Here is a 27,127-nt window from a genome sequence, read left to right as displayed (position 1 = left end):
TGAAAGAAATAATTTTCCTGTCTACGTCAGTGAAATTCACACGTAGCAGCTATTTTTGACATAGCACTGAGTCAGCGGCACAGCTGAGTCTCTGTGTGTTTTACTGTGGTTCCTGATTTATTTTCATGAATACAAAAGTTTCAAACACATTTTTTTAATTCAACTCTGTAATGTTGACAGAAATGGTGGAGTAAGATTTTAACCCTCATGCCCTCTTCGGGCATTTTTGTACATTTTTCTCATTTTTTTTTTTCATTTTGTGATAATTTTTGCTGTGTTACTGCTTATGGCATGACATTTTGTCAGAAACTTTCTTTTTGGTCAACATTTTTAAATCCAGTGTTTTTTTACTCTTACATGTTTTTTATACTTGATTGATTCATTTTGTACCCTCTGGACACCTTTGTCTTTATGTCCAAAAAACTGTTATTAAATCATCATATATCAATAATTTTTTTTTTTGCTCAAAACTACCAAACATTCAATAATTTTCAGGATTTTAACCCTTTAAATGGCAGTTTTAATTCTTTGAAGTAATTATTATTTATGAAAAACCCAACAGAACATAAATTATTTTCCATAAAATAAATCGTAAGGGAATGGGGCTTTGGTGGTGATTAGAGTCTTGGATATGTCAAAGATTATCAACAAAACTGATTTGATTGCATTAGTATTTTTTATGTAGTGCCAGATACTCCCTCTGGACACCTTCGTGGACAAAAATGCCTCATTGACTTCCATTAAAACCACATGCTTTTATCTCACTGCCTTTACAGTATAAAACCATGCATTCTATAATGTCAGCATTTCATTTTTGTCATTTTGGTAATATTTGACATTTTTACTGTATTCCACCAGATTCAACCATTTTCCCTTTGTAGGCCGATGCATGAAATTATTGTATTATATTATGGAGCCGTGTGTGTGTGTGTGTGTGTGTGTGTGTGTGTGTGTGTGTGTGTGTGTGTGTGTGCGTGTGTGTGTGTGTGTGTGTGTGTATGTGTGCGCGTGTGTGTGTGTGCGTGTCTGTGTGTGAGAGAGAGTTGTGTAAATCTGTAAGCAAGCGCTGATCATTTTAGGGGTGAAAAAAGGGCATCTTATTTTTGCCAGTTATATTATGTTACCAACACACACACACACACACACACACACACACACACACACACACACACACACACACACACACGGCTCCATAATATAATACAATAATTTTATGCATCGGCCTACAAAGGGGAAATGGTTGAATCTGGTGGAATACAGTAAAAATTTGATTTTCGCCGAAAAGCGACTAGTTTGCAGGTATGTTATTTAAAATCTAAGTGTGAAGAAATTTTATTGAAGCAGCAATAGTCAACGCTAGAATATCGTTGCAATATCAACATTGAGGTATTTGGTCAAGAATATCGTGATATCTAATTTTCTCCATATCGCCAGGCTCTAATAGTGATTAATGTAGCAACTGTCCCCATGTGTCCCCTCAGGCAGTAGATTCAGAGAACCCCGTTCAAGAGCAACAGGAGTAAAAACTCCTTTGTTCCCTGTGCAATAACTTGGCTTAATTTGCACATGTAATTTAGAATTCTTTAGAAATTGCTACTGTAGTATTGTGTAAAACTTTGTTCTGTATATTATACGTAGAGGAAATTGTTTGGTATTTTATGTTTGTGTATTGTTTAATGTCCTTTTCATTTATTTGTACTTGTGTTTTTTTATCTTGCACTGACTACAGATCAAGTTTCTCATCTGGGATAATAAAGTGACTGAACTAAAGTGTACTGTGGTATCCTGTAATGCAAGCGTCTCTGTCCTTAGTTTTGATAGCCGGACCGGACATTGTTGTATGTTAGTGCATGTGAGTGCCTTGTGCCTCAGTATCATTTCTAAATCCATAAAATGAAATTAAAAAAGACTAATGATGCTAAATAGAAGTACCCTTGCCTGTTTATTATTATATAGTATTATACTAAGGAACCGCTACTTACATGCATTACTTGACTAGGGTATTTGCATCACTGTGTTGACGCTGAGCCCTGCAGCCTGGCCGTAAAAGAGTTGAAATACATACACCACTGATCCTTCCAACTGTGCAGCAATCCCTCAACACTAAATCTCTCTAAAAAGTAAAAATTATACTCTTTGGAGTTTGAAACTCTGTCAAGTAATAAGTAATCCGGCTCAACGGATGTAGTCCTGGGATAAAGCCAGCAATGACATCCGTGCCCGAGTCCCTCCCCTTACGCTATCTCCACTATCTATTTTGCTATTTTGATAGGTTTCAACGCTAGTCTAAGTAGTACTGTTTGATGAGTACTAAATAAACGTTCTACTATCATCACTGTAACAGGCAGGCTTCACAAGCTTATCTGGGAAAATAACGGGGAATGCCACTGCAAGAAATCTCATGTAGCACATGCTCAATTCCACTTGTACAGGCAGTAGCCTGAATCTATATTAGCATCAACCAAAAATGCATTCATAGATTACGTTTACCTAGAAACATTGTATGGTCAGATTTTGCTAGGGTCAAGTTGCATTTAGTTAACCAATAATCACTGTCTAATTTCAGTATAAAGCACAATTAATACAAATATAAGTTGTTGTACAAATGCTACAGTGTTTGCTCAGTGTGTCTAAATAAAGCTCTTTAATTTCCTGTTTACTTATACATTATGTCAAGTGACTGACAGGGCTTTCCCCTGCTGGTCAGATACCACAGTGAAAAGAGGGGGGAATACAGTACAAAAATGAATAACATCTGTATCCTGACCAGCATTACTTATGTGACTATCAGCAGAAATCACTGAAAACCGTGCCAATGGATCAATCAACTATTGATCACAGAGAACTCTCATAGAGGAACAGTAGGAATGGAAACATTGCTGAGTCTAGCCGCTATGCTGTGGAGGGAGGCAGACAACAAATGAATTGATAACTTATTAAATGTGCTGATTCATCACCCACCATTGCAGCATTAAACCAGATTTAGTCTATATCGATGTTTCACTTGTGGGATTGTTCAGGTGCCACCAGATATTCCCCCCGATGTCCCTCATTCAGCCAGATATCCATTACCTTCCTCTTTCTTTGTGTTGGAATTTTAAACTCCCGTTGATTTCTGAGGACTATCACTGAGGACTATTCTGAGTCACATTCCTCAGATCTCTGCAGGGTAAATCCAGACAGCTAGCTAGACTATCTGTCCAATCTGAGTTTTCTGTTGCACAACTAAAACAACTTTTTAGTGTATGTGGACTAGCCAGACCCTCCTCTACAGCGCTGTGGAGGAAGGTCTGGCAATGGGAGACTAAACCAAATCAGGTTCAAGGTCTACACTGATACTTTTATTTGTGAGGTCTTGTTGGGCTGCCAAGAACATAACAATTGTGTGCACACCCTAACATACTGCCAACCAAACCAGATTAAGCTACTCCATCTAATCCACAATCACCTGTGGTTCCATTTAAACCACATGTAACTGTCTACTACTACTGCCTCTCTACAGGTTGAGCTATTGTAGCTGTCATAACTTCCACCTCATTTAAATCATGAAGATAGGCTGCTGCATTTAGCCAGGATCTTCTTCCTTCTTATCAGTGTGATGCCGTTTTGGTCCTATGTGTAGGATAACCTCCTTTTTTCTTTTTTTTTATTATTCCTATCTCTGCTAATATTTAGGAGACACAGTCACATTCCTCTGGATGTCACATGCTTAATTGTGATAAAGGATACAGTATCTGCAAACACAGTGCTGATGATAATTTTTTCCAGGCCAAATGGTGGATTTCCTAACACTGGGTGACATTACAGAAATTAAACTTAGCACAAAAAGTAAGGAAATTTGTGTTTGGTAGATTATTTGTCTGTGGTAACTATGCTTTTTGGCAATAAATCTTATACCGTTGGAAAGCCTGTTTAGTTCCCTTTCAAATGGTGCCTCATTTGTAAGGAACATGCATTTGTGGGATGAGCAGCAGCGCTGAGTATGTGGGTTGCGCCCATGAAAAATTTGCCAAATCTTCTCTGCCAATGCCAAACAGCTTATTCTGCCATTGACTTATTTGGTGTTTGGTGGATTGGATGATTCTTCCTACGGCAGTTGGATTGTAGGGTCAAAGTGTGGAGAAGACGTGGAGAACGCTATGCTGATTGCTGCACCGATAGAGTAACACCTTTTGGTGGAGGCAGTGTGATGGTGTGGGGCCCTCACATCTCCCTCACTGGAAAAACGAGGCTTGTCATCATTGGAGGCAATCTCAATGCAGAGAGATATAGAGATGACATTCTGCAACCAGTGGCAATCCCATATCTCCACAGTCTGGGACTGAACTCTATCCCCCACAGGGCGGGGTTTATCAGAGACTACCTCCAGAATGTGGGAGTGGAGTGGCCTGCCAGCAGTCCTGACCTCAACCCCATTGAACACTTGTGGGATCAGTTTGGGCGTGCTGTTGGTGCCAGAGTGACCAACACAACCACGTTGGCTGACTTGGGACAAATGCTGATTGAAGAATGGGATGCCATCCCACAGCAGTGTGTGACCAGGCTGGTAACCAGCATGAAGAGGAGGTGCCAGGCTGTTGTGGCTGTGTATGGTTCTTCCACACACTACTGAGGCTCCTGTTTGTGAAATGAATTAATTAAATAAAGTTTCTTCAAACTTCAATCATCCAATCCACCAAACACCAAATAAGTCAATGGCAGAATAAGCTGTTTGGCATTGGCAGAGAAGATTTGGCAAATTTTTCATGGGCGCAACCCACATACTCAGCGCTGCTGCTCATCCCACAAATGCATGTTGCTTACAAATGGGGCACCATTTGAAAGGGAACTAAACAGGCTTTCCAACAGTATAAGATTTAATGCCAAAAAGCATTGTTATCACAGAGAAATAATCTACCAAACACAAATTTCCTTACTTTTTGTGTTAAGTTTATTTTGCCCACCTGTAATGGCAAATAGGTTAGCATGGGGGGAGGCTGAATAGAAAAACAGTGGAAAAGAAGATTTCATGTTGTTGATGTAGCTTCTGGGTCAAAAAAAATTAAGCTAATGCGGAAGCTCATTAAACCTGCATTCTATCTAATTTCCAGCAGGGGGCGACCCCACTGGTTGCAAAAAAATGACCCTACTTCTTAATTGATTTATTACCTCTGTAAACATTTTCATTAAAATGTTATGGTTTCAATCGTTAGTTTCAAGTCTTCTTCAATACAGCATGATGTTCATTTTGTAAATTATGGTCCCATTTATTTTAAAATAGGCAATAAAGCAGAGGATGCTTTAGGTGTGTGAACATGGCTTAGCAATGCTAACCATGGCACTGTGGACATTAAAATAGACCTGAACTTGTATTTGGGTGTTTTCTATGTTTTCATCTCAAACTTTGACCCTCTCACTGTGTGTTTTCACTTCACATAGTGAATTGGAACATTTGGTCGCTTAAAAATATCGTGTTCAGCATTATACCACGTACCACGCTAGCTAGCTACCCCTAGCGTTCACTGGTAGGTGGAAAGCTGAAAAGTTTGCCGATTTTCAGTACTGCCGTACATGCAGATGAACAGCGGCAGTATACCCGAAGGTCTGTGTTTACGCGCCGGTAAATCTCCACTATATGACTCTCGTCAGAAGGGTTAAAATCTGCTACTTTTCCTCTTTATGTTTAGCTCAGCGTAGCACAATTTTAACCATAAACAAAAGTGGCTTGGCCGCTCCACCCTCTCGTCAAAAATTGCCACATCCGGTTTCAAAGAACCAAGATGGCGACTCCCGTATCGCCAAACTCAAGGCTTCAAAACAGCAGCCCACAAACAATGGTTGATGTCACGGACGCTACGTCCACTTTTTTTTACAGTCTATGGGTGTAACATAGTGTAACATCAGTGCTTTGCGTGCATTATGTGGCTATATTGTAGGTAAAAAAAACTGACATTGATAACTTTAACTGAGTCAAATGACCCACTATTTTCATTTATTAATGAATTTATTTTCCAAGCCATGCAAGTGCTTGCCGTTTACTTACAACCTACTATGCAGATGGTGAATTGGTAATTATTATGAGATTTGAGATTTCTATGATATCATTTTAGTATATATTTTTCTTCAATGAGTACAGTTAGGTAAACAGTGCTATTTGGGGCATTTTGACTCCAAACCACTGCTGTCAGGAAAAGTACAACATGTCTTATAATTTCTACTTTGCAACGCTGGGTGTCTAAAAACCTCAACGTCACACTTTTCTACAAGAAGTCGTCCTTCTCCTGCTGAAAGTCAGTGTAGGAAGCTTCAAGTCTGACTCTGATGTAGGAGTAATTTAATCCTAGGTTAACCTTTAGCGTCAATTTCAGGAGAGATTTCAGTAGTGATTCTGAGAGGCTTAGTATGTGCACATGCTTTGATTCAGAATCTCAAATAAGGAAATATCATCTGTACAATTTATAAGATCAAGTCTATTTATTACACTTTTATTAATGAATTGCTGGTTAATCAGTGCACAGGATAAAAATCAGATTCATTGTGATGGTGTCTTGAGGGCTGAATAAGCAGCAAATTAGTCATGCCAGTGCTGATATCAAACACACCACAAATGCAAATACATATCACATGCTGTGTACCAGTACACACCCTTGTGGCAAGCATTTCTGTCTACATTCACGTTACACTCACACATTCAAATGCAGGAGTCTTTATTTTATGACAGAAACTGTGCACCCCTTCCATAGAATAATATAATGCACTGTTTGTTGTGAGGCTGGCAGCTAATTCCATTGAGCTTTTGCAGTAGTGAGTAATCAAAGCTTACACTGAGCCTACTCAGCAGGTTGCATTAACTCCTATATCAGCCAAGGTTAAAGGTGGAGGTGATGACAGCAGATGGGTTTAAAGCACAGCTGTTGTAACTTGAATACAAATGATCAAACAGCATCATCACATCAACATTGTTAATAAGCATTTTGGGGAGATGAAAATGAACAAGCTTTGCTGTTAGGCAATTGTACTCACACAGCCTGTCAGTTTTAGAAGACTTGTTCTTTTTTTCTGTTTTGAGTGATATATCCAAGTACTAGAAGCTGCTGGGAAGCAGAGTCAAATTCCTTGTATGCCAAGCACACTCGGCCAATGAAGCTGATGCTGGTTCTGATGGTATAACAAGAGAGCTGGTAAACATGCAGAAGAAAAAATTTAACACAGAACAAATAAATAGATAAAAGACCATCTGAACACCTGTGCTACAGACCCACAAGTTTGCCTTCACTCGCTCACTGGGCTTCCATGGAATCACATGCACATCCTCCTCACACCACATCGCCCTTCATATACACATACACACACACTCCTGGAAGTCCCTTACCTGCATGTCTGATCTCAGAGCACAGTAGCATGCAAAAAACATGGCAGTGTTGTAGTAACATGAAGGGTGCCAGGGAGGAACTGCTAAATCTTCTTCAAGGAATAGAAACAAAAAGCAAAGAAAGAAGCAGCAGGATCAGAGCAGACTGAGGCGGTAGCATCCCTGAGTGAGAGAAATACTCGGATTGTACCACCCCAGCTGGCAAGATCACTTTTTCTGTGGGGAAATTTGAAACACCAATAAAATAAAATCCCAATGAAAAGACCAAAGCTCCATCGTGGCTCACACGCAAGCAGGCGGGACTGAACTGTCAAGAGGGGGGAGTGAAAATGCGTGTCTTACACAAAAAAAGCAAAAAGCAAACGTAAAAAGGTCTGCTGGCTGAATGTGATCAACATGTGTAAGAATCTCTGGAAATTAAAGGAAGATCAGAGAAAAATAGGATGAATGTGTAGTGTGCCCCTACAAAAATGTGAAAATGTGATGTGAATGTTTGGCATACTGTATAAGTAGTGCGTATGTGTGTATCTGTATGTGGAGTGTTTTTATTTCCAGCATGTTGCACACCATCTTGGATGATTTTCTTTTCTCACCGTATACACACTGACTGACTCTCTCTCTCTTTGTCTCTCACATACACACACACATAGCATTACATAACAAGCAATATACCATACTGTCACTACCATGGTGCTCTGAAGTAGTACCTCGCCAATTTTACCAATGCAGGTTTCACAAAGATAGTGTTTCTTCTGAGAACTAGTAAAAACACTACAATGTTAGAGAAGAAAGAGATAACTACGGAGACGTCTTGTCTTCATATTGTCACACAAGTATTATGGGCAACAACATACTGATCAAACACACACTAATTATGAACTACTATTAATGAGTCATCTGTGTGATTAACACTAGAATCGCCATAGCCCACGCCATTACGTTGTGATTCAAACATTGAATTGTGAATTATTTCGTCACTGTGTATGCTATGTTTCCATACTGCCCTGACTTTTCCTAAATACCTATTCTGCACATTCCTATATTGTCATAATGATAGAAAAACATTTCGAAAACCAAATAGAGGGGTTTTTGGTGTTGTTTTTCACAAAAACAACCCCGTTTATGTGCCAGGAGCAGCGACGATTAACTCTCCTCAACCGAATGGACGCATTTGCATGATGACCGTACAGCGCACTGAGACAATGAATGGGACATAGAAACTCATTTGCACGCCAACATCCACTCACATGGACTAATAATCACACTAAAGTCTGTAGGCCCACACTATTTATCCCATCATATGTGTTAAAATATCAGAAATGAAAGTGAAACTAATTACACTTTCTGTCAGACTATAAAAGTTGTTTCCCGACACTACACGCTATAATAATATCAGGAATGTTGTTTATGTGACTCATTGGACAAAACACAAACGTTTGTTAATTATTATTATTTATAGCGTGTGGTCTAGACCTACTCTATCTGTAAAGTGTCCTGAGATAATTCCTGTTATGATTTGACACTATAAATAAAATTGAATTGAATTGAATTGAATTAATTGTATTATCTGTATAGGTTGGTGAGGATGTGCATGACCAGATGGCAGGTTGTGTGTTGACTGTTGAACTGAAAGACACACAGGAGAGATGGAGAGACAAATATAAATGCTGAGGGGACTTATTGTCGTTATTTGGTTAGACAAAATGTGATCATGTAATCATTTGCACCGTGATTCTAATTAGCATTTAGTTTACTTGCCAAAATAACTAGAATTATACCAGTCTAGGTGACTATTCTGATTGGCTGCAGGGTGTCCATTAAAAAGTGTTATAGGACACCTACTAAGTAGTTCTGTTGAAACTGACTGTTTACCGTCGTAAATGAATGCACTACATTAGATGGAAAATAATAATAATCTGAATATCTAATTTCCAACGCTGAGTGTAGTCCTTCAGTGCCTCGTCCTCTGAACACCACAAGATGGCGCTAACACACAAGCTGCCAAGGTACATTACACTGCCCCTCTAACGGACTTTGTTTCACAGCGATCATCTCTCATCCTGTTCGCTGTTCATGCTGCAGCCGACAGTAATGTTACACATGAAGGATCATTTGTTTGTAAAAGTCTTGGTATTGATTTGGGGACAATGACATTGCTCAATAGATATACCCTGTATTGTTGTTAAAAAATACTGTCACATTATATTTACTGATTGTCAACCGTACACAATGTTATTGACTTTAAATCTTGCTAGCATAATGTTAGCTTTCTGGCTCGTAACTGTCTGAGCCAAAGGGTTCTATGAGCTGAACGGACCAGGTCGTATCTAAGGTCTGTCCTATTTACTGGAGCAGTGAACAATTGCAAAAGACCCCCTCTTTTTTTTTTTGTTGTTTTTTTTGTAAATTGGGTTTGGATCGGCCCATAGAGAGAAGAGAGATCATATGATTGGCCCACTGGTTTGTCTCTCATCTGAACACCGGCCAATCCCATCCTACTAAAGCCCACCTCCATCCTACCATAGAGTGCATTTAAGTCACGCCCCCATCAGCAGGGAAAACACTTCTCCACAAAATGCCAGTAGCTAGATAAAAATGTCAAATGATTATTTTAGCAACCTATGTCTACCAGTGAGGACAAATTAGCTGTTAGTAAGCTAATGTTAGTTATGTATTAGCAAGCTAAGGCACTTGCAAACATAATACTATAGCTTTCTGATTTATCCACATTCCACTATAACACAAGTTGAATACTTTGTACAAAATGCAGCTTTAGCTTAATTTACAGACTTGTCACCTGTTTACTATACAAGACATCATGACACCCATGCTCCAATCTCAACCTTTAGCCATCTTGCCATCATGAACCAGGCAGCCTCAGTAAAAGTGCTGTTTTTGCTACTGACAGGCTCAGAAGTGTCTGTCAACATTATGAAAGGATCTCTACAGAGACAGACCTTTTTGTTAAAGAGTAAGATCCTTTTAGTTTAACATGAAACAGCCCCGAAATCACCATCACCAGACAATTAAATAAACAAGCCTTTTAGCGTGAATAGAGCCAGCATATTTTCATGTAAATGGGTGAATTAAGGGTTTATATCAACCAAACCAGAGTGGTGATTGTTGAACCAGTCAGTGGAAAGATGAACCAAGACGGCTTTCAATGGTTTTATTTAGTCGACTTTGAATGTAGTGTTTTGCGATGATCAGTCCCTCCAGGATTTTGCGATCGCGCCAATTCACACAAATTCAACCAATCACCGCGAATTTGGTGCGACTCGCAATTTTGACCAATCACCGCAACTTTTCCACACATTTGACCAATAACCTGAAGTTTCCCACGACTTCAACCAATCACAGCAGTCCCACGTGCACTCTGAGAGCCAATGACCAATCGGGAGTGAGAACGGGTTGATAATTTCCTTGTTTCTGATGTGAAGACGAGACGTGTGTGTGACTCATTTACCAACAAAACATACAGCGAAAGACCGTGCAAAACATTTCAGACCGTCTGATACATCTTAACATCACTGTAGACTTTAATAATTTAAAAGTCGCTGAAGTTGCTGCCGTTTCCATCCTGGCTGTCGGCTCTCTGCAGCGGGTGGGGCTACTGCTCCGTACCCCCCGTGACTGACGCTTGCACACACACAAACACACACACAGACACACACACAAACACACACACAGACACACACACAAACACACACACGGTGGATGCAGGAGAAAAAGGAGATGAGACGACACGATGACCTAAATTGAGGAAAGCTGCACTTGTTATTGTAGGTGCAATGATAAGTTAAAGTCAGTACTTTATCAAACCGTATGAATGTGTGTGCCAGCCCAGGCCAGGACAGGAAAATAACTAACAATGTAAAGATCAACAAGCCACTGACAGATATGTTCAAATTTGATTCATTCAATAAATTCATATTTTTTGTCTTAAATCCACCAGCCATTTTCATATTATACCAACATTTGCAGCATCCTGAGCCTTTTTGGTAAGGTTCCTAGAAAATCTCAGCCCAGAGTAATTTTATTCTCCCCAAAACAAGTTTCCTTTTTATTTTGAAAGAACTAAACAAAAACAAAAAAATCGCAACTTTTTTGCAACTTTCACCGTCTCCTGCTACTTCATTGCAACAAACATACAAAAGACATCGCAACTTTTATCGAAATTTTTTACAAAAGCTCCCGCAAAATCAGGCATTTTGGGCCGCAACAATCTCAAAAAAAGGCCGCAAAATCCTGGAGGGATTGGATGATAAAATTACTGTTTATTTAAATGGTTATTTAAATTTAAATGGTCTAGTGGGATAGCGATTTCGGAGATATTTAATGTTAAACAAAAAGGATTTTAGTCTTTAACAAAAATATTGACCTCTGTAGGGACCCTTTCCATAATGTTGTCAGACACTTAGAATAATAATCTGAGCCTGTCAGTGGCAAAACAAGCACTTTTAGTGGACGGAAATTGAAGGTGTGTAATTGCCCAATAACGTTACTTTGCAGCTTGTTTCGGCAGCGGTCTCGCTTAATACTGGACCAATTTCAAAAATGGTTGTTCCCATCAGTCACTTAGACACAAAAACATGTGTACTTACTGCCTTGAGGTTGTATGCCTCCGCCAACCAGTCAAGTGTAGTTTACATCCATGTCTCTCCAGACTTATATGATATGTGTAGTGAAGACTTTGAAGCAATTTAATAAAGTGTATATTTTGGCAAAAAAATGGACGCTTCACAAACATCTTCAACCAGGCAGCAAAGAAGATAATAATAATAATAATAATAATAATATTAATATTAATAATAATAATAATAATAATAATAATAATAATAATAATACATTTTATTTGGCGGACGCCTTTCTAGATACACAAGGACATCTTACATGTTTAAGAGGGAATAAAAGAAGGAAATACATTAAAATACATTTAGCTTCATACATTTAACAAAATAGACAACATCTGAAAAGTGCTAAAAACGTCAGAAAAGCAGTAAAAAAAGTGTGTCGGGAGGGTTTCTATGGCGATGTAGTACTATGAAGATTTAAAGATTAAAAGCTTTCTTAAAAAGGTAGGTCTTTAAAAAATTTTGCCTGTCGAATGTGGTAGGGGAGGGCATTCCAGAGTCTTGGTGCAGAGCAGCAGAGATCAAAGATATCTACAATCACCACGTTTCAAGATTAGGGTCACCAACTCAGTATCCGACCAAATTCCTCCCCTTCTGTTCCTGAGTTCTGGCGTTAAATAATGGCCAGAAAAGTGTTTTGCAGAATGTTATGGAGCCACAGTGAACTTGACTTTTGACCACCAAAATCTGTTTATCCTTGAGTCCAATTGGACGCGTGTTCCAAATGGGAAGAGATTCCTGAGATATCGCGTTGATGACAATGGTACAGACGTGACATCACAGTTACCTTGACCTCCAAAGTCTAATCAGTTCGTCCTTAAGTTCAATTGGACTTGTGTGCCAAATTTGAAGAAATTCTCTACAGGCGGTCCTGAAATATCACGTTCACAAAAATGGCATGGACAACTGCCAGTGCAGAGGCATAAAAATGCTGAAATTGTTAATGCGTTTCAGCATTTGTTTCATTCTTTTAGGTTTTACACTGCAGGTTATACACTGCTTACAAATACTAACAGCATCAGATAGAATCTAATTGGTGTGTTTTCATGAAAACTACTTTTGAGGGTGATGCTCACAAAAACCTCCAAGACTTTGTGTGTACTGAACTGAACAACACACAGCGCAAATGACCGGAGTATTACTGCGGTGACAGCGTAAAAGTAATTATTTTCTAAAATTAGATAGCAAAATAGCACAATTTACAATGCTAAGGGTATCAGTTTTGTGTGGGCTCAGGCTGCAAGATAAGCTACCTGGCTGTGTTTGGTGTGTGGGGGCTGTGTATGTGTGTTCTTGCTGCTATAGAGATGAAGAGGGATGATGCATTATTGGCCCATCAGCACATACAAAAGGATACAGACACTCTTAGGCTTCCAGTGTTAATGGCTGTGTATACTGACAGTGTACACTGTGTAATCAGCAGGGTTTCCCACAGCGTGTTCATTGGAGGAACCCCATCTCACCCGAAATGGTGAGTGCCTCCACTAAGAAATGAACATTTCTCTAAAATATAACATTAGGCTTAATAAGCGTTAGGGGAAATGAGCAGTGACACTACATCACACATTTAATCAGTGAGGCAACTGTTTAAACCGTCATTGAACAGGATGTGTCAGGATCTTTCTGATTCAGCTCAGCAGGTGACTGACTGCTCGATGGCGCTGTATGTTCACTTTGCAGAAAATTAAAGGAAGCACATCACAATGTCGGGAACAAACAAAACCATCTGAGCTTTAACAAGTTGGGAAAAGTTGAGACAGACAGCCCACTAAGTCACAGCCACTTGCTGATGTGTGAGAGCAAGACTACCAGTCTATAGCCAGGCTACAACCTGCTTATGGTCACCAAAGTTATTAGGATTTATTGTCTGGGCACTAACCATGAATGTCTGTACCAAAAATGACAGCAATCGATCAAGTAGATTTAACTGGAAAAGTGATCATTTTGACCAGCTGGTGGCCCTAAGTGAAACATCAAAGTGATTGGTATTCAGGCGGGGTTGGTGAGTAGTACATACCGCCCCCCCTATGACACGTCTCCCGTCTACCGTCTGCACAATGTCCTGATCAGGATGGCAATCATGACACATTCACTAATGGGATTATTATCTAATATAAGCAGTAATTATTGACGAAACATGTTCAGCTCAATTCAAACTCATGACAGCATGTGATTTAGCCATTATGAACAGCCTGACAAGCAGTGTAAGTACTGTAGATCTAGATGTCAAATATGTCATGTAGCAGCTGCAGGACCAGGCTCAGCTTGTTTTCAAGCCACATTAGCTATGCAGCTAGCTCACACCTGAGATCACCTGGGGTAGCTATAGGCAACAAAGTGGATTGATTACACTTGGGAGTATTTAAAAAAAATGACTGTGCACCAGAGCTTTAACAAATAGAGCAACAAGAATAAACTGATAAATGTTTTTGAGCTTTTTGTACAAGCATCTGATGGGACAGACCTTAACTTTGATCTTTGCATATGATCCTATGCTTTCACAAATTCTGGATGTTTACAGAATCTCAAAGAAGAGGAAGTACTCTCAGTAATAAATAGACATGAATGTACTCCTACACCATGCTGCTCACATTACTTAGAGTTGTACATGTACTATTGTGTTTTCCTTAATTTCTCATTTGGAGTTATAAGGTTTACACAAGACAGCAACAACATGCATCTTGCTTTAAGCGGTGAGCTCACAGTGGTGGGAAGATGCACCAGTCGGCAAACTGAATGTAGGGGGAGGTATTAAAGATGTTGTATAGAATATATTTTTGGTTCCAGCCTTCCTGTTACCGTGGTAACTGTCCATCGATTCAGCAGCATTAGTGAACGGAGAACCAAACGAATCCCCCGCCCCCTACATTCCTTATTTATTTCTTTATTTCTTCCTCAGAGAGTGTGAAGTTAATCTGGGGGAGGAAGAGAAGGAAAGAGGGGGTTCAGATGAGGACTGGAGAATGATGGTAGAGGAGGGAATCTGGGGGTGGATGAGTTGGAATGGAGATGAATTTGACATCCTTAACACTTGTGTTGACTTGGCACTGCTAAATCTACAGGATACCTAGCAACATGGTGAATCTGGTGAGAGCTTTCCCTGTAGGGACAACTCAGGAGGCAAACCCTGCCTGAGCTCCACAGCTCCACCGTGGACTATGGATCAGGCTGGAAGCCACTGAATCCCTATCATAATGATTTACACAATATTGTAGAATTTATAAAAGGGTCATTATCTAGTCATCATTTAAATCAGTCATCCAATTAATGGCTTTTTACATGTATTCTGCAATTAATACACAAACTAAATAGTATGTACAACAAATAGGTTGATAACCTTTACAAAGTATGAACTATCCACTATGTTTATTTTGGGCTCTAATGAGGTAAGTTACAAACGATCAGTATCATTGAGCATGTTTTATTTTTAAAACATTTTTTTTATTTTTTCATGTTGAACAAATACTCTTTTCAGCACTGCAGGTTTATACCACAGGTCTGTATGGCTGTCTGCACCTTCTGAAGTAAGACTGCTAGTCCCCAAAGAAAAAAATTAAAACCATGCACCAAACCTGTAAAATAAAATTCAGCTTTGACACCTGAAATAAAAACAAATGTTTTCCCTTTCCATTTCTTTAGTTTTGTCTCACTTTTGCACTATTTAGAATGTATCATTGTATTGTATATAGTTTGTATATATATATATATATATATATATATATATATAAATAAATATATTTATTACACCATGGGTCGGAAAGAGAAACGCATTTTCGATTCCTCTGGATGAATTGACAATAAAGTTGACTTGACTTAATAAAATCTGTGTCTGGTGCGACTTTCGGAGCGCAGAGTAGACACTTTTTTTCGTCACTCAGAAATTGGGAACTTCCGACGAGGAAAGATGCAAAGAAACGATACGTTTCTTTCATTACTGCTGACTCACGATGGGGGACCAACAGAAAGCGAAAGCAGACTGTTAAACTTTGATCCCAAAGACAAATGAACAAAAAACTAAACTCCCACACCCACAAGAGGACCGAGCTGATGCTGGCACAGACTCATCTGTAATGATCCACCCTTTCTCCATGGAGTCACTTTTTGGGACGAACATTCAGGAAATGATAGCCAGGCTGTAAAACCCCCCGTAAAGCTTCAGAGCAGCTGGGTTCTTATCTCTAGCCCTCTTATCTCTAGGCCCGCGAAGAGCTTCGGGGATAGGATCACCACCGTCACTTTACTTCTCGGACCTGCTCATCCACTCACACCTCAGGCTTCAGCTGGCTAGTGCCCGCTACCTCGCTAAGAGCTACTCGGGAGAAGGCAGCACCACCACCAACCCCACTATTTAATCAATAAAGGGCGGAAATTTAGTATTTTCTTCTCTGCACATTCTGATGCTCAGGTTGGTTCAGATGTTAGCACTGTTAGCCATGTTGTGTCAGCTAACAATGTGAGGCACCGCACACGAGTCGGAGGGGATATTCGGCCCTTTCCTCCCCTACTACAACTTTAAATACATTTTTTTATTTGTAACATAGTTACATAATTAAAAGATCTAAATAGTTTCTCGACCACTGCTGAACAGGAAAACCTTCAAATATATCCCACTTCTATAGTTGGAGAGCGGTGTGTTTGTGTGTTCGCTTGTTTGTCCCTTTGTGGGTTTATTGCTGGAGACCAAAGGAAGAGTCTTGTCAAGTTGAATTGTTATACTATAAAAAATTTCATTTCATTTTTATTGTTAAATAAATACTTAAGCTTTTGCAAAGATTTTGAAATCAAAGCTTTTATTTTGACTGTCAGCCGGAAATATTTTCCCCACCGTACTGGAAACATAATAGAGAAGAAGGAGACGGAGGAGGAGAATAACAGAGAAAAGAGTTTTACATTGACATGTGCATCATGCCTAAGCACAAATCAGCACTGTTGGAGATAGGCTCCTAAGGAATAATATGGAATAAACTGGTGTAGAGAGAAGGCCAAGGGGAGGGAAGCAGAGGTACATGAAGAAACAGTGCTTGAGTCAGACATTGAGTTACCGATCATCAACGAGTGTCATGCTGGGTCATTGGGATGGCCGGAAAGCTACTTGTGAGCTCAGGTCCGACACGCTACACCAAACTGTTTTAGCTCAGAGTGGCGTTTATTCGTTCTGACTATAGTAGTAGAGTATCATATATTTTCAAAAGTATTAGTAATGAGTATTGATAATTTCAACAATTATTTTTATATTTTTACATATATTTAAATTAAATCTCAGGAAACTATTGTAATTCAAGATAACCTGTAGGGGAAAAACAGTTGGTGTTTCCTTTGTCTTCATGGTTTGTTTTCCAAACCACACAGCCTGTGAATGCAGCAGCCAGAGTTGAAGCATGAGGTCACTGCACTGTCTTCAACTGGCAGGCTGAAGCAAAGCCCAGGCACACCAAAACTCCCTTTGGTATTTCTTTTTTAACATCACATGACTTTTTATTCTTTGTCGGATCAAAATACAAGCGCCTTATCCCCACCCATACTGTATATTACTACTGAGATAGAAAATAAGAACAATGTATGATCTGATATTGGTCACCTGGTATTTACTGTCATATACATAATAATGTATGTTGCTGCGCTGAATTACAAGCAGGACATTATAATTCCATGTACAATTGTTGTGTTGTTTCTGTTTTAAAGGTTAGTTATTAACACTTTCAACGTTATATTTCATATTTTTTCTATGCTTTTTTACATTTTAACCACGAAGAATCTGTGTTTTAACATGAAGTAAAGTGTCAGCCTTGAAAAAATGTCTCGACAGTATTTCTTTCCTGCAATACATTCATAATCCGCAATACACTTCATGTAATGTTTCCGGGATGCATCCCTATTTTATTGCCAAATATACATTAGTCAATAAGTTGCCAAAAAATTAAACATGTCTTTGAAATTATTAACTGAGTAATAGGGTTGCACGATATTGACAAAATGTGATATTGCGATATCAATTATGAATACTGCAATGTCGATATTAATTTAAAGTTGCGGGATAGCTACCAGTGAGAAATTTGGCCAAAACTTTAGTGGCCAAAAACTTTTGCCCACAAATTTTCCTCTTTAATCTCTGTCGTTTCATCTTCTCCCTGAGCAACAATCATTGTCTTACTTTTGTGTTCTTTATTTTGCTCCACTCACTCCCTTCGCTCTCTCTTTAGGTCCTTTCTTTTCTTTCCCTTCTCTGATTTGTTCCGTTTTGTTTTGTCTCTATCCATTTCTTCACTTACACTGTCACTATGTCAAAATATGCACACACGTCACGTGGTGGTTGGCTCCATAGGGTTTGTCATGTAGTGGACCCGTGTGCTGACGTGCACTAACATGTGCAAGTGTCACGGTAACTGGCCAATGAAACATGATCATTATAACCTTTCAAGCGGCTCTAAATCAAACACAACAAAGCCAACGGACAGGATGCAGTGCTTCACACCGTTTCAAAAATCAATCTAATAATCTAATAATCTAAATCAAACACAACAAAGCCACACACCAATGGATACGACGCAGCGCTCCACAAAATAAACAAAATATTGCATACTTATTGCGACACTTTATACATATAATATTCCGCATCGTGATATCACGATAACGATATTGAGTCGATATATCATGCACCCCTACTGAGTAACTAAATTATCTGCATTAAAAATCAAATCACTATGTATGCCACTTGCCTAGAGGGAAAATCTTCAACAGTGCACACCGCTGACCAGATAGCTCTGTGAAAGGGTTCAGATCAGCGTGTGACTTTAAAATGCAGTTTAGGATTAATCCAAAAGACTTTAAGTCTTTTGGATTAATCCTAAACTGTGACATTTTTAAACAGTAAAATGGCAAACTGTAGGGAAAGTGTTTTAAACTATTTCCAATTCCAAAGAGTGCAACAAAAAATAGAAAAAGTTCAGAAACTGGCAATTATGCAGACAACTGAGCCTCATGTACTCTTCAGGGAACTTGAAATCTTCCTTGTGGCTTCTGGATTCAATTTAGGCCTTCGTTATGAGGTTATTAATTGTCAAGTTGTTAGTGTAGAAGGGATAAAGATCAAAAGATAGTGTGCATACCGTACATGCCTGCTGTTTATGCATCCATGAGTACATAAAGGACAACAAAGATTTGTTGTTCCACCCTGAGTTCACTCATTCTGCCTTTCCTGAGTGGTAATTGGTGAATCAATGTTACTGACTGACCACAAAAGTAGGAAGACAGAAAAATAAAGGTGGCCCAGGTGTCCTGGTAAAATAGCCAGGGGTTGCAAAATAAATCAGTGCGCTCATGCTTCTACAAACATAGGAACCTTTAGTCTGTCAGACATACTGAATTTAGGGTTTCGTGATTTGAGGAACATGTCTGTCTTGTGATTTAAATTGTGATTATTTTTTAATACATGAAACTACAGGCCTGTATTTGTGATCCACATAATATTAAAACAGGATTGTACCAAGCATTACCCCAAACTTATCTGTTTATTTATCTGATAGATTAAAAAACCTCCAACAGTTATTTTTTCTCAGCAAGTCAGTGATTAGACTCGCCTAGTTTTCAATAGAGGAACTTACTCTCATCTGAATATTTGAAATACTGTGTAATGGGGGAGGGGCTGAGACAGTCATTAGTGTAGTGTTGCAATGCATACCAATTAGGGGTGCTATGATATATCGACTCAATATCGTTATCACAATGCGCAATATTTGTATATCGAAAGTGTAAGTATGCAATATTTAGTTTATTTTGTGGAGCGCTGCATCCTGTCCGTTGGCTTTGTTGTGTTTGATTTAGAGCCGCTTGAAAGGTTATAATGATCATGTTTCATTGGCCAGTTACCGTGACACTTGCACATGTTAGTGCACGTCAGCACACGGGTCCACTACGTGACAAACCCTATGGAGCGTACCACCACGTGACGTATGTGCATATTTCGACAGATTGACAGTAAGTGAAGAAATGGATAGAGACAAAGAAAATGGATAGAGACAAAAAAAATGGAACGAATCAGAGAAGGGAAAGAAAAGAAAGGACCTAAAGAGAGAGCGAAGAGAGTGAGTGGAGCAAAAGAAAGAACACAAAAGTAAGAAAATGATTGTTGCTCAGGGAGAAGACAGAGATTGAAGAGGAAACTTTAGTGGCTAAAAGTAATCCCATCTATTTCTCACCTGTAGCTATCCCGCAACTTTATAAACAGTGTTTATATGAGGCAGAGTTTGGAGTCGGAAAGATTGAATATTTTTTATCCACGACCTACCTGTGGTCCAGCCGCACTACGGAGCCGTACACAAGTCTCAGTCTGCACTATATTGTTGTGAAGCTATTTTGATGCGTTTTCCCATAACTTTTGTAATGTTACATATGTTTAAAAATATCAAAACTAATATCGATATCGCAATATCACAATATCACATTTTGTCAATATTGTGCAACCCTAAAACCAATACAAGAAAGGTACCACAATGCCCTGCCCTCAAAAACGGTACTATAACCCATTTTATTAGTACTGGTACTTTAAGAATGAGCGCGGTAGCCTTTTTCCTATGAGTTGTGCTGTCAATGTATGCCAGTGTGGCAGCGTGTGTTTGCAGTGCTCTGCTTCCACTCCTTACAGGTATAGTGGGCCTGCTAACTGTTTTTTTGGTTCTTGAAATGTTTCAAGCTATCTACAGGTGATTTGTTAGCAATTCAGCCCTTGGTTGCACTCCAACTTCACTTATTGGTGCACGGAACACCTCATTGATATCCGCAATAAACCCAGTACCCCCTGCATGAAACAACACAGTAAGAACACACCGAGCAGACTATTTAAGATGCACTTTTAGCACCCATCTTCGAAACACTGTAGTTTCACCATGGCAGACCCTTGTTAATAACATTTGCCGTTGCATAATAAGCCTAGTGTAAGTGCAGTCGGTCCTCAGTAGCAAAGGGTCTGAATATTTACGTCAATGTAATATTTTTTGCAAACGTTTCTAAAATCCTTTTTGTTTTGTATAATGCAATATAACAACATTTGAAAAAGTAAAGTTGTCTGAATACTTTCTGAATGCAGGTACACACACCGTTAAACTGCAATTAATTGCCCAGATGTTTATTTGCTTCAATCACTGAACTAAACCAGCGTATATGTGGGACAGGCCTTTCCTTTCACACAAATTCATGGCAGCACGAGGTTGTGCTTTTCATTTGTCTTACGGATTACTTTACTTCCTTTTTCTCTGTGCCACCATGGCACTCCTTGTGACAGTTTATGGTGCTCGTTTTACGGCACCCGCCATACCGACACAACAACAACAACAACAACAACAACACACTTCTATCCTCTTAAAATCCACCTGCCCATCAGCAACGAGCCTATTTGGCATACCGAAAAGAACAAGTAACTGATCAATTCAGTCAGGCTGATTGGATCGATCAGTTTCTAATAAAGAAATATTCATAAGTTAATAGCCGGCCATTCTGTTCCCAATTCCTGGCTATATACTCGTACAGACTGTGTACCCTATGGATAACTGATGGACCGCATTGCGTGTGGGAAACCAATTTTCAGCCAGCTTTGAGTCACTGCAGCGCGGGCAGTACATGCAGTTAAATGGCACCCAATTGTTGGTACAGGTGTTCATTTGATATTACCCACAAATCTGATTTTTGAAAAAGAAAATCATGACCTCCATCAACACTGCCTTTAAAGTACACACTTTCTTCTCACAGAAGACAATCACTCTGTATGAGGCACTCTCAGTGAAGGGCAGCACACTAAGGCTGACTTGGTAATAGCTTTTATGTAAAAGCCAGCGTGAATATTGCACCATGGCTTTTAGGATGTGATCATCCTAACTCCCACCACATGTGTGTTCTATAACATGTAAGGAAGAGAGTGTGTGTCCATCTTTACTATTTCCAGCCAGGACAGTGCATCTCTCTTACTGGATGTAGGCTATGCCTAAACTTAGGATGCAAACCACTCAATGAAGATTTTCCACACAAATGACGAAGAGAGCTTTGTAAGTTTCACTTCAGTGTGATGTATATAGTAGGCAAGCTGCTTTCACTGTTGCTACCTGCAGACAGCATTGTTCGGTTATATCATAAGAAATATTTTATAAACTTGAAATTATGACTATTGCTTATATAGCCAAGATATTTCTTGTGTTACAGTTGGTGAACAAGACTGAGAGTCTACAAACACAGTAGTGGCTCTGTGAGGTTATAATTTGAGCTAAATGCTCAGCAGGCTAACAGGATCACAATGACAATGTTAAAGGACAATTCCGGCGCAAAACGAACCTAGGGGTTATTAACAGATGTGTACCCACTCTGTCGTTCTCTGGGACATGTTTTCATGCTAATCAAATGTGTTTGTAGCTTGAAAGACACTAGCGCGGACCGCTGATTAGCTTACAATGCTAGTATTCGGGGCACAGGGAAAGTAAAAACAAATCGCTATTCATACCACTAAAAAGGCTCAAAATATCACCAAACTTCAACAGTAGCATGAGGGTCCCTACATGTTAACCGAAGCATTGAGAACTTGTGATGCTAACATTTGCTAATTATCAGGACACACAGAGTAGCCTACATCTATGGCTGATAGAAAAGTCTTTAGTTTTGCAGGTATTTGGTCATAAACCAAAGTATTGGACAAATGAAATGATTTGACTGACTTGCTGATGACGCGGTACAGAAAACTTCTAACGACACCACTGTACTTTTTGGACTTCAACACAACAATGAAAGCCTCATGTTATTTGCTTTCTGGTGTACAGCAGTTACTCATATCATGTGGATACACATAATACTAAACAACTAATACAAAGGTTATAACACACACATACATACATATATATATATATATATATATATATATATATATAGTAGCCAATTTAACTACCATACATAACAGTAAGACGTCAGTATCATCTGCATAGAAGGAACCATAATTATGTGAGAGAAAATATTAAAACATCATATTCTTATGAAAAGAAATTGTGTTCATTTTTTCATTTTAGTTAGGAGGAGAAAGATAGTGTCCTAGATCATACTTGTTGTCTTGAGTAAAACCTTGCTGTGAGAGGATTCCCCTCTCCAGTGATGCAATGGCCATTGAAGTAAAGAGCATACAGTACAAGCTAGGGGATGTTCAAAAAGTGCATTTTTTGTGACATTTTCACAAATAATTTAATATAAATAATAATGCAGTTCTGCAGCTTGCATAAGGATTTGTGTTTTTCATTAATGCAGCATCTTGCTTGCAACCTCTGCCAAGTGGATTATCAGAAGTGCTTGTGTGCTGCAGCAGAACCATAAGCTGGCTGACAGAAGTTCAACCTAACTTCTGCTGCCATATCTCAACAGACAGACGCAAACTGTAGTTAGAGGGGAAATGTGAATCATTCTCTCACACACATACACACTCAGAGAACTCACTCTGTCAAGAGATAATAACTCACAATAGATATACACAGAAAGCATCCTATAGCAACGCTGAGAAACATGTATTCAACTCTTCATTTTTAAGCTCAAAGAGACAAGGTGATGAAGACAAGCAGGACTGTGAGGGAAGACAAAAACGTGTGCATGCTCAAACATTCAGAAATAACAAACGTGTAGACGTTCCTCCTGTCTCACTGCATGCCTCATTCTCCCACAGTGCTCATTCACTCTCTGTCTCAGTTCATGTCTCCCTTTCATCCACTCTCTGGGCCAGTGAATCATTCAATTGCGCTGTGTCTCTTACCTTAGTGGTGACAATGCAAAGACAATCCATGCTGGCCAGACAAAAAAGGAGCTCTCAACCTATGCCCAAATTCATCACCACTACTATCACCACTGGAGGAAAAAAAGCAGGAACATGGAGAAAAAGATACCAGTGTGAGTAAGCGAGAAGGAAAGATAAAAAAGGTAGGTGTTGCTGAAGAAGAAGAAGAAGAAGAAGAAGAAGAAGAAGAAGAAGAGGGGGAGGAGATGAGGAAAAGAACCCACACACGCTGGGGAGGGAGAGAAGCCACGGCGGACAGACGTTACTGCATGTGGGCCCCTTGTGAGGATTGGGATGCCTCCTCCACAGCGCTGAAGGCAATCAGGATTCCTAACGCCATCTCAGAGCAGAGTATGCGTCATCAGCCACAACATGCACACACACAAACACACACACTGAAAACGCTCAGCAGCAGGACTGGCCTCCTTCAACAAAATCGTTCCTTAGCTTGTCTCCCTCTCATTCATCCTCTGCCTCTTGTTTTCAGTACCTCGTCTCCTCCTCTCTCTCCTTTCTCCAGGCTGAGCGACTAAGCAGCGTTATCGGATGAGAGAGAGAGTGAGGGAAGAGAGTGAAGGACAAGAGCGTCAGCTCAGCGGAATGAATTAGATTCCCACGCTCTCCGTCTCGCTGGCTATTAGCTGCTGTGGCAGACTGCTGGAACTTCATTACAACACACTGGCTTTAATTTCACCTCACTGACTTTGTGACAGACTTTTTACTCTTTTTACTGTGTGTGTGTGTGTGTGTGTGTGTGTGTGTGTGTGTGTGTGTGTGTGTGTGTGTGTGTGTGTGTGTGTGTGTGTGTTTGTGCGTGCGTGCGTGCGTGTGAGGTGTGACTCGTGTCATTTTAATATTAATATTTTGTGCCGAAAAATAACAACTATAAATAACAAATCTGCTTAAGGTTTTCCAATAAGCATACAACAAACTAGTAACACTAAAGAATTCTACCAAAAATGAAGATTTCCATCACAGCTGGTCAACCTTTCCGCATTATCATCATGTTGATGCACCAAATATGACTAGATAATACATCAGTTGGTTGAACACTGAACTGGTTGGATACATTTATATCATCTTTTAGTGCTTACGCAAACATGCTACTAGGGATGCACGACATATCGGCAATCGTATTGGTCTCGGCCAATGTTAGGGCGTTTTCACACATACATCATTTGGTTCAGACTTTCAGACTTTTGATCCGAACCAAAATTACAGGTGTGAAACCTCCCCCAGACCACGGTCCGGATCAAAAGACCAAATTTTGGTCTGATAAAAAGAGGTGGTCTCGGTCCGGACCAAACTGAACCATGGTCCGGTTCGTTTATAGTGTGAAAGCATTTTTTGGATGGTTCGGACTTTAGGACCAAATACAAGAAGCTCTGGCAGGCTCTCCTTGTGTTACAAGACCGGGGAAGCTCCTTTAAGGAATAGCTCGGTGCTTAGTGTGTAGACTACATGAGAGAGTGACGGTGAATGAGCTCAGAGCAGACAGCTGTCGGCTATCAGAGCAGAGAATACATCAGCAGTTTATTTGTTACGTGGTAGTAAATGTACAGTGTAGGTTTCCATTTGTCCCTGAATAAATTCTCCAGAAAGAAAGTTTCCGTGTCTTGCTTCTCAACAACACAACAAAACAAAAAGAGCCGCGGCAGTAGAGGAGAGCAGCAGTCAGCTGAAAAAACTCCGACACAGAGAGAGGAGACGAGAGGACGGGGAAGCCCGTCTACAAACCAATCAATTAAAAGTATCTGGAGACGCAGCTCACGTATGTGATGACGGCAGGACGTAGTTTTGTCACGTATAGATCTTTAGTGCGCTTGCATAACTGCAGTGTGAAACCAAAACTTAACGAATCAAATGTTACAATGTAACAAAAATATGAACCTTGGTCCGGACTTTCATGTGTGAAAACGCCCTTAATCATATACATCAGCATGGGTCTGATGAGCAAAATTGGCCCGATGTCAACAACCAATGATTATTTCCGTTAACCTGCCAGTAAGGGCGGCTCTAGTGTGTGTGTGTTTGTTTTGGCCATGCAGAGTTTGTGACGCAGTGACGCAACGCAGCTATAGTAAAGACGAAGCAATGTCTACGGTCTGGATGTTTTTGTACTGTGAAAAAAGAAGACGCAAATTGCGGTATGCAATACTAGCAATGCGAGAAGGATGCTGTGTCAAATCCTTCAACATCACCAGTTTGATCACTTATATGAAGGACCGCCATCCAGAAGTTCACAATCAATATCAGCAGCAAGCTACTAGCAAGCAGCTTAAATGCAAATAGTGACAGCTGCAGCCCACACGTTAGCAAGTGTGCAGTGGACAGAAGTGTGTGTGTGTGTGTGTGTGTGTGTGTGTGTGTGTGTGTGTGTGTGTGTGTGTGTGTGTGTGTGTGTGTGTGTGTGTGTGGCATATGGAAGGGATAAGGTGGACCAGCTATTCTCATATGATGACAAGCCGCTCCTCTAAGTTTTGCTTTAGTGATCTCTCCCTGACAACCCAGGGAAGACCTAACATGAAAACTAAACAGGATATTTTGTTTTATGATCCTTAGTTATTGATTTAGGATCCAAATGTTTTTATAGAAGTGAGAAGCTGGACTTTCATTAAGTTATATACTTGCTACAAGTTATAAAAGTACCGGTATGCAATAAATCTATGATTTATGGGCTTTTCCAAATGTTTTGCAAGTACAGAAAGACATTACTTTTTCAAATTCACAGTGTTTACAAGTGTTTTTTAAGTGTGTACAAAATATGATTATCCTTGAAACTTGTTTTATACAGATCATATTAACATCGGTAAATAGGACTGAGCGATTTTGGAAAATAATCTAAATTTTTTTTACCAATATTGCGATTGTGATTCTATATGCAATTATTTTTTTAAACTCTTTATCTTCTGTATTATTAAACAAAGACAAGCAATAATTCATTTTATAGTATGACCAACACAATATTAGATAGATTAAACATAAACAGTTTCCTGTAGGCAAGGCCTATATGTTATGATGAAATTAGGTGATGCATGAATTTATACGAACAACATTTTTATTTATTTATAAACTATTTCAATCACAGTATTATATTGACTGATGTGTTGAACTTTTACCTAGTAAACATGTTAATATGACAACATTAAGCCCTGACAATTAAGCCTGGTGTAAAAAAAAAAAGGGCATTTTTACCGCATATCATGTAAAGGCAGCTTAGTCTCGCGTGTAACGTGACCAGAGTGTAATTGCAGCCTTTGCAGTTAAAAAATCTTGTTTTGAGATATCGCGATTTAATTGCAAATGCAATTAATTGTTCAGCCCTATCGGTAAATATTGTTTATTAGCCATAAC

The 27,127-nt window shown here is 39.4% G+C and overlaps 1 protein-coding gene and 1 long non-coding RNA gene across 36 annotated transcripts in view; one reads left to right on the top strand and one right to left on the bottom strand.

Annotated features, from left to right (window-relative positions):
* dlg2 (discs, large homolog 2 (Drosophila)) overlaps nucleotides 1–27,127 on the bottom strand; it is a 261,578-nt gene that overhangs the window by 186,394 nt on the left and 48,057 nt on the right. Inside the window, exon 1 of one of the 35 annotated variants that reach the window (XM_035991047.1) lies at nucleotides 23,753–23,845. The exons of 33 other annotated variants lie outside the window; for them this stretch is intronic. In XM_035991047.1, coding sequence (XP_035846940.1) covers nucleotides 23,753–23,782 — 30 coding nt within the window. In that variant the 5' untranslated portion in view covers nucleotides 23,783–23,845. Of the gene's footprint in view, nucleotides 1–23,752; nucleotides 23,846–27,127 lie in introns of those variants that run through there. One more of the 35 variants, XM_035991050.1, reaches the window with a different exon arrangement.
* LOC116058333 lies at nucleotides 193–26,138 on the top strand. The gene is made up of 3 exons (XR_004107015.2): nucleotides 193–1,119; nucleotides 7,154–7,160; nucleotides 26,111–26,138. It is a non-coding gene; the product is annotated as an uncharacterized LOC116058333 (long non-coding RNA).

The sequence above is a fragment of the Sander lucioperca genome, chromosome 13 (genome assembly GCF_008315115.2).
Source record: "Sander lucioperca isolate FBNREF2018 chromosome 13, SLUC_FBN_1.2, whole genome shotgun sequence".
Lineage (NCBI taxonomy): Eukaryota > Metazoa > Chordata > Actinopteri > Perciformes > Percidae > Sander > Sander lucioperca.
This window is presented reverse-complemented; position numbering and strand designations above follow the sequence as displayed.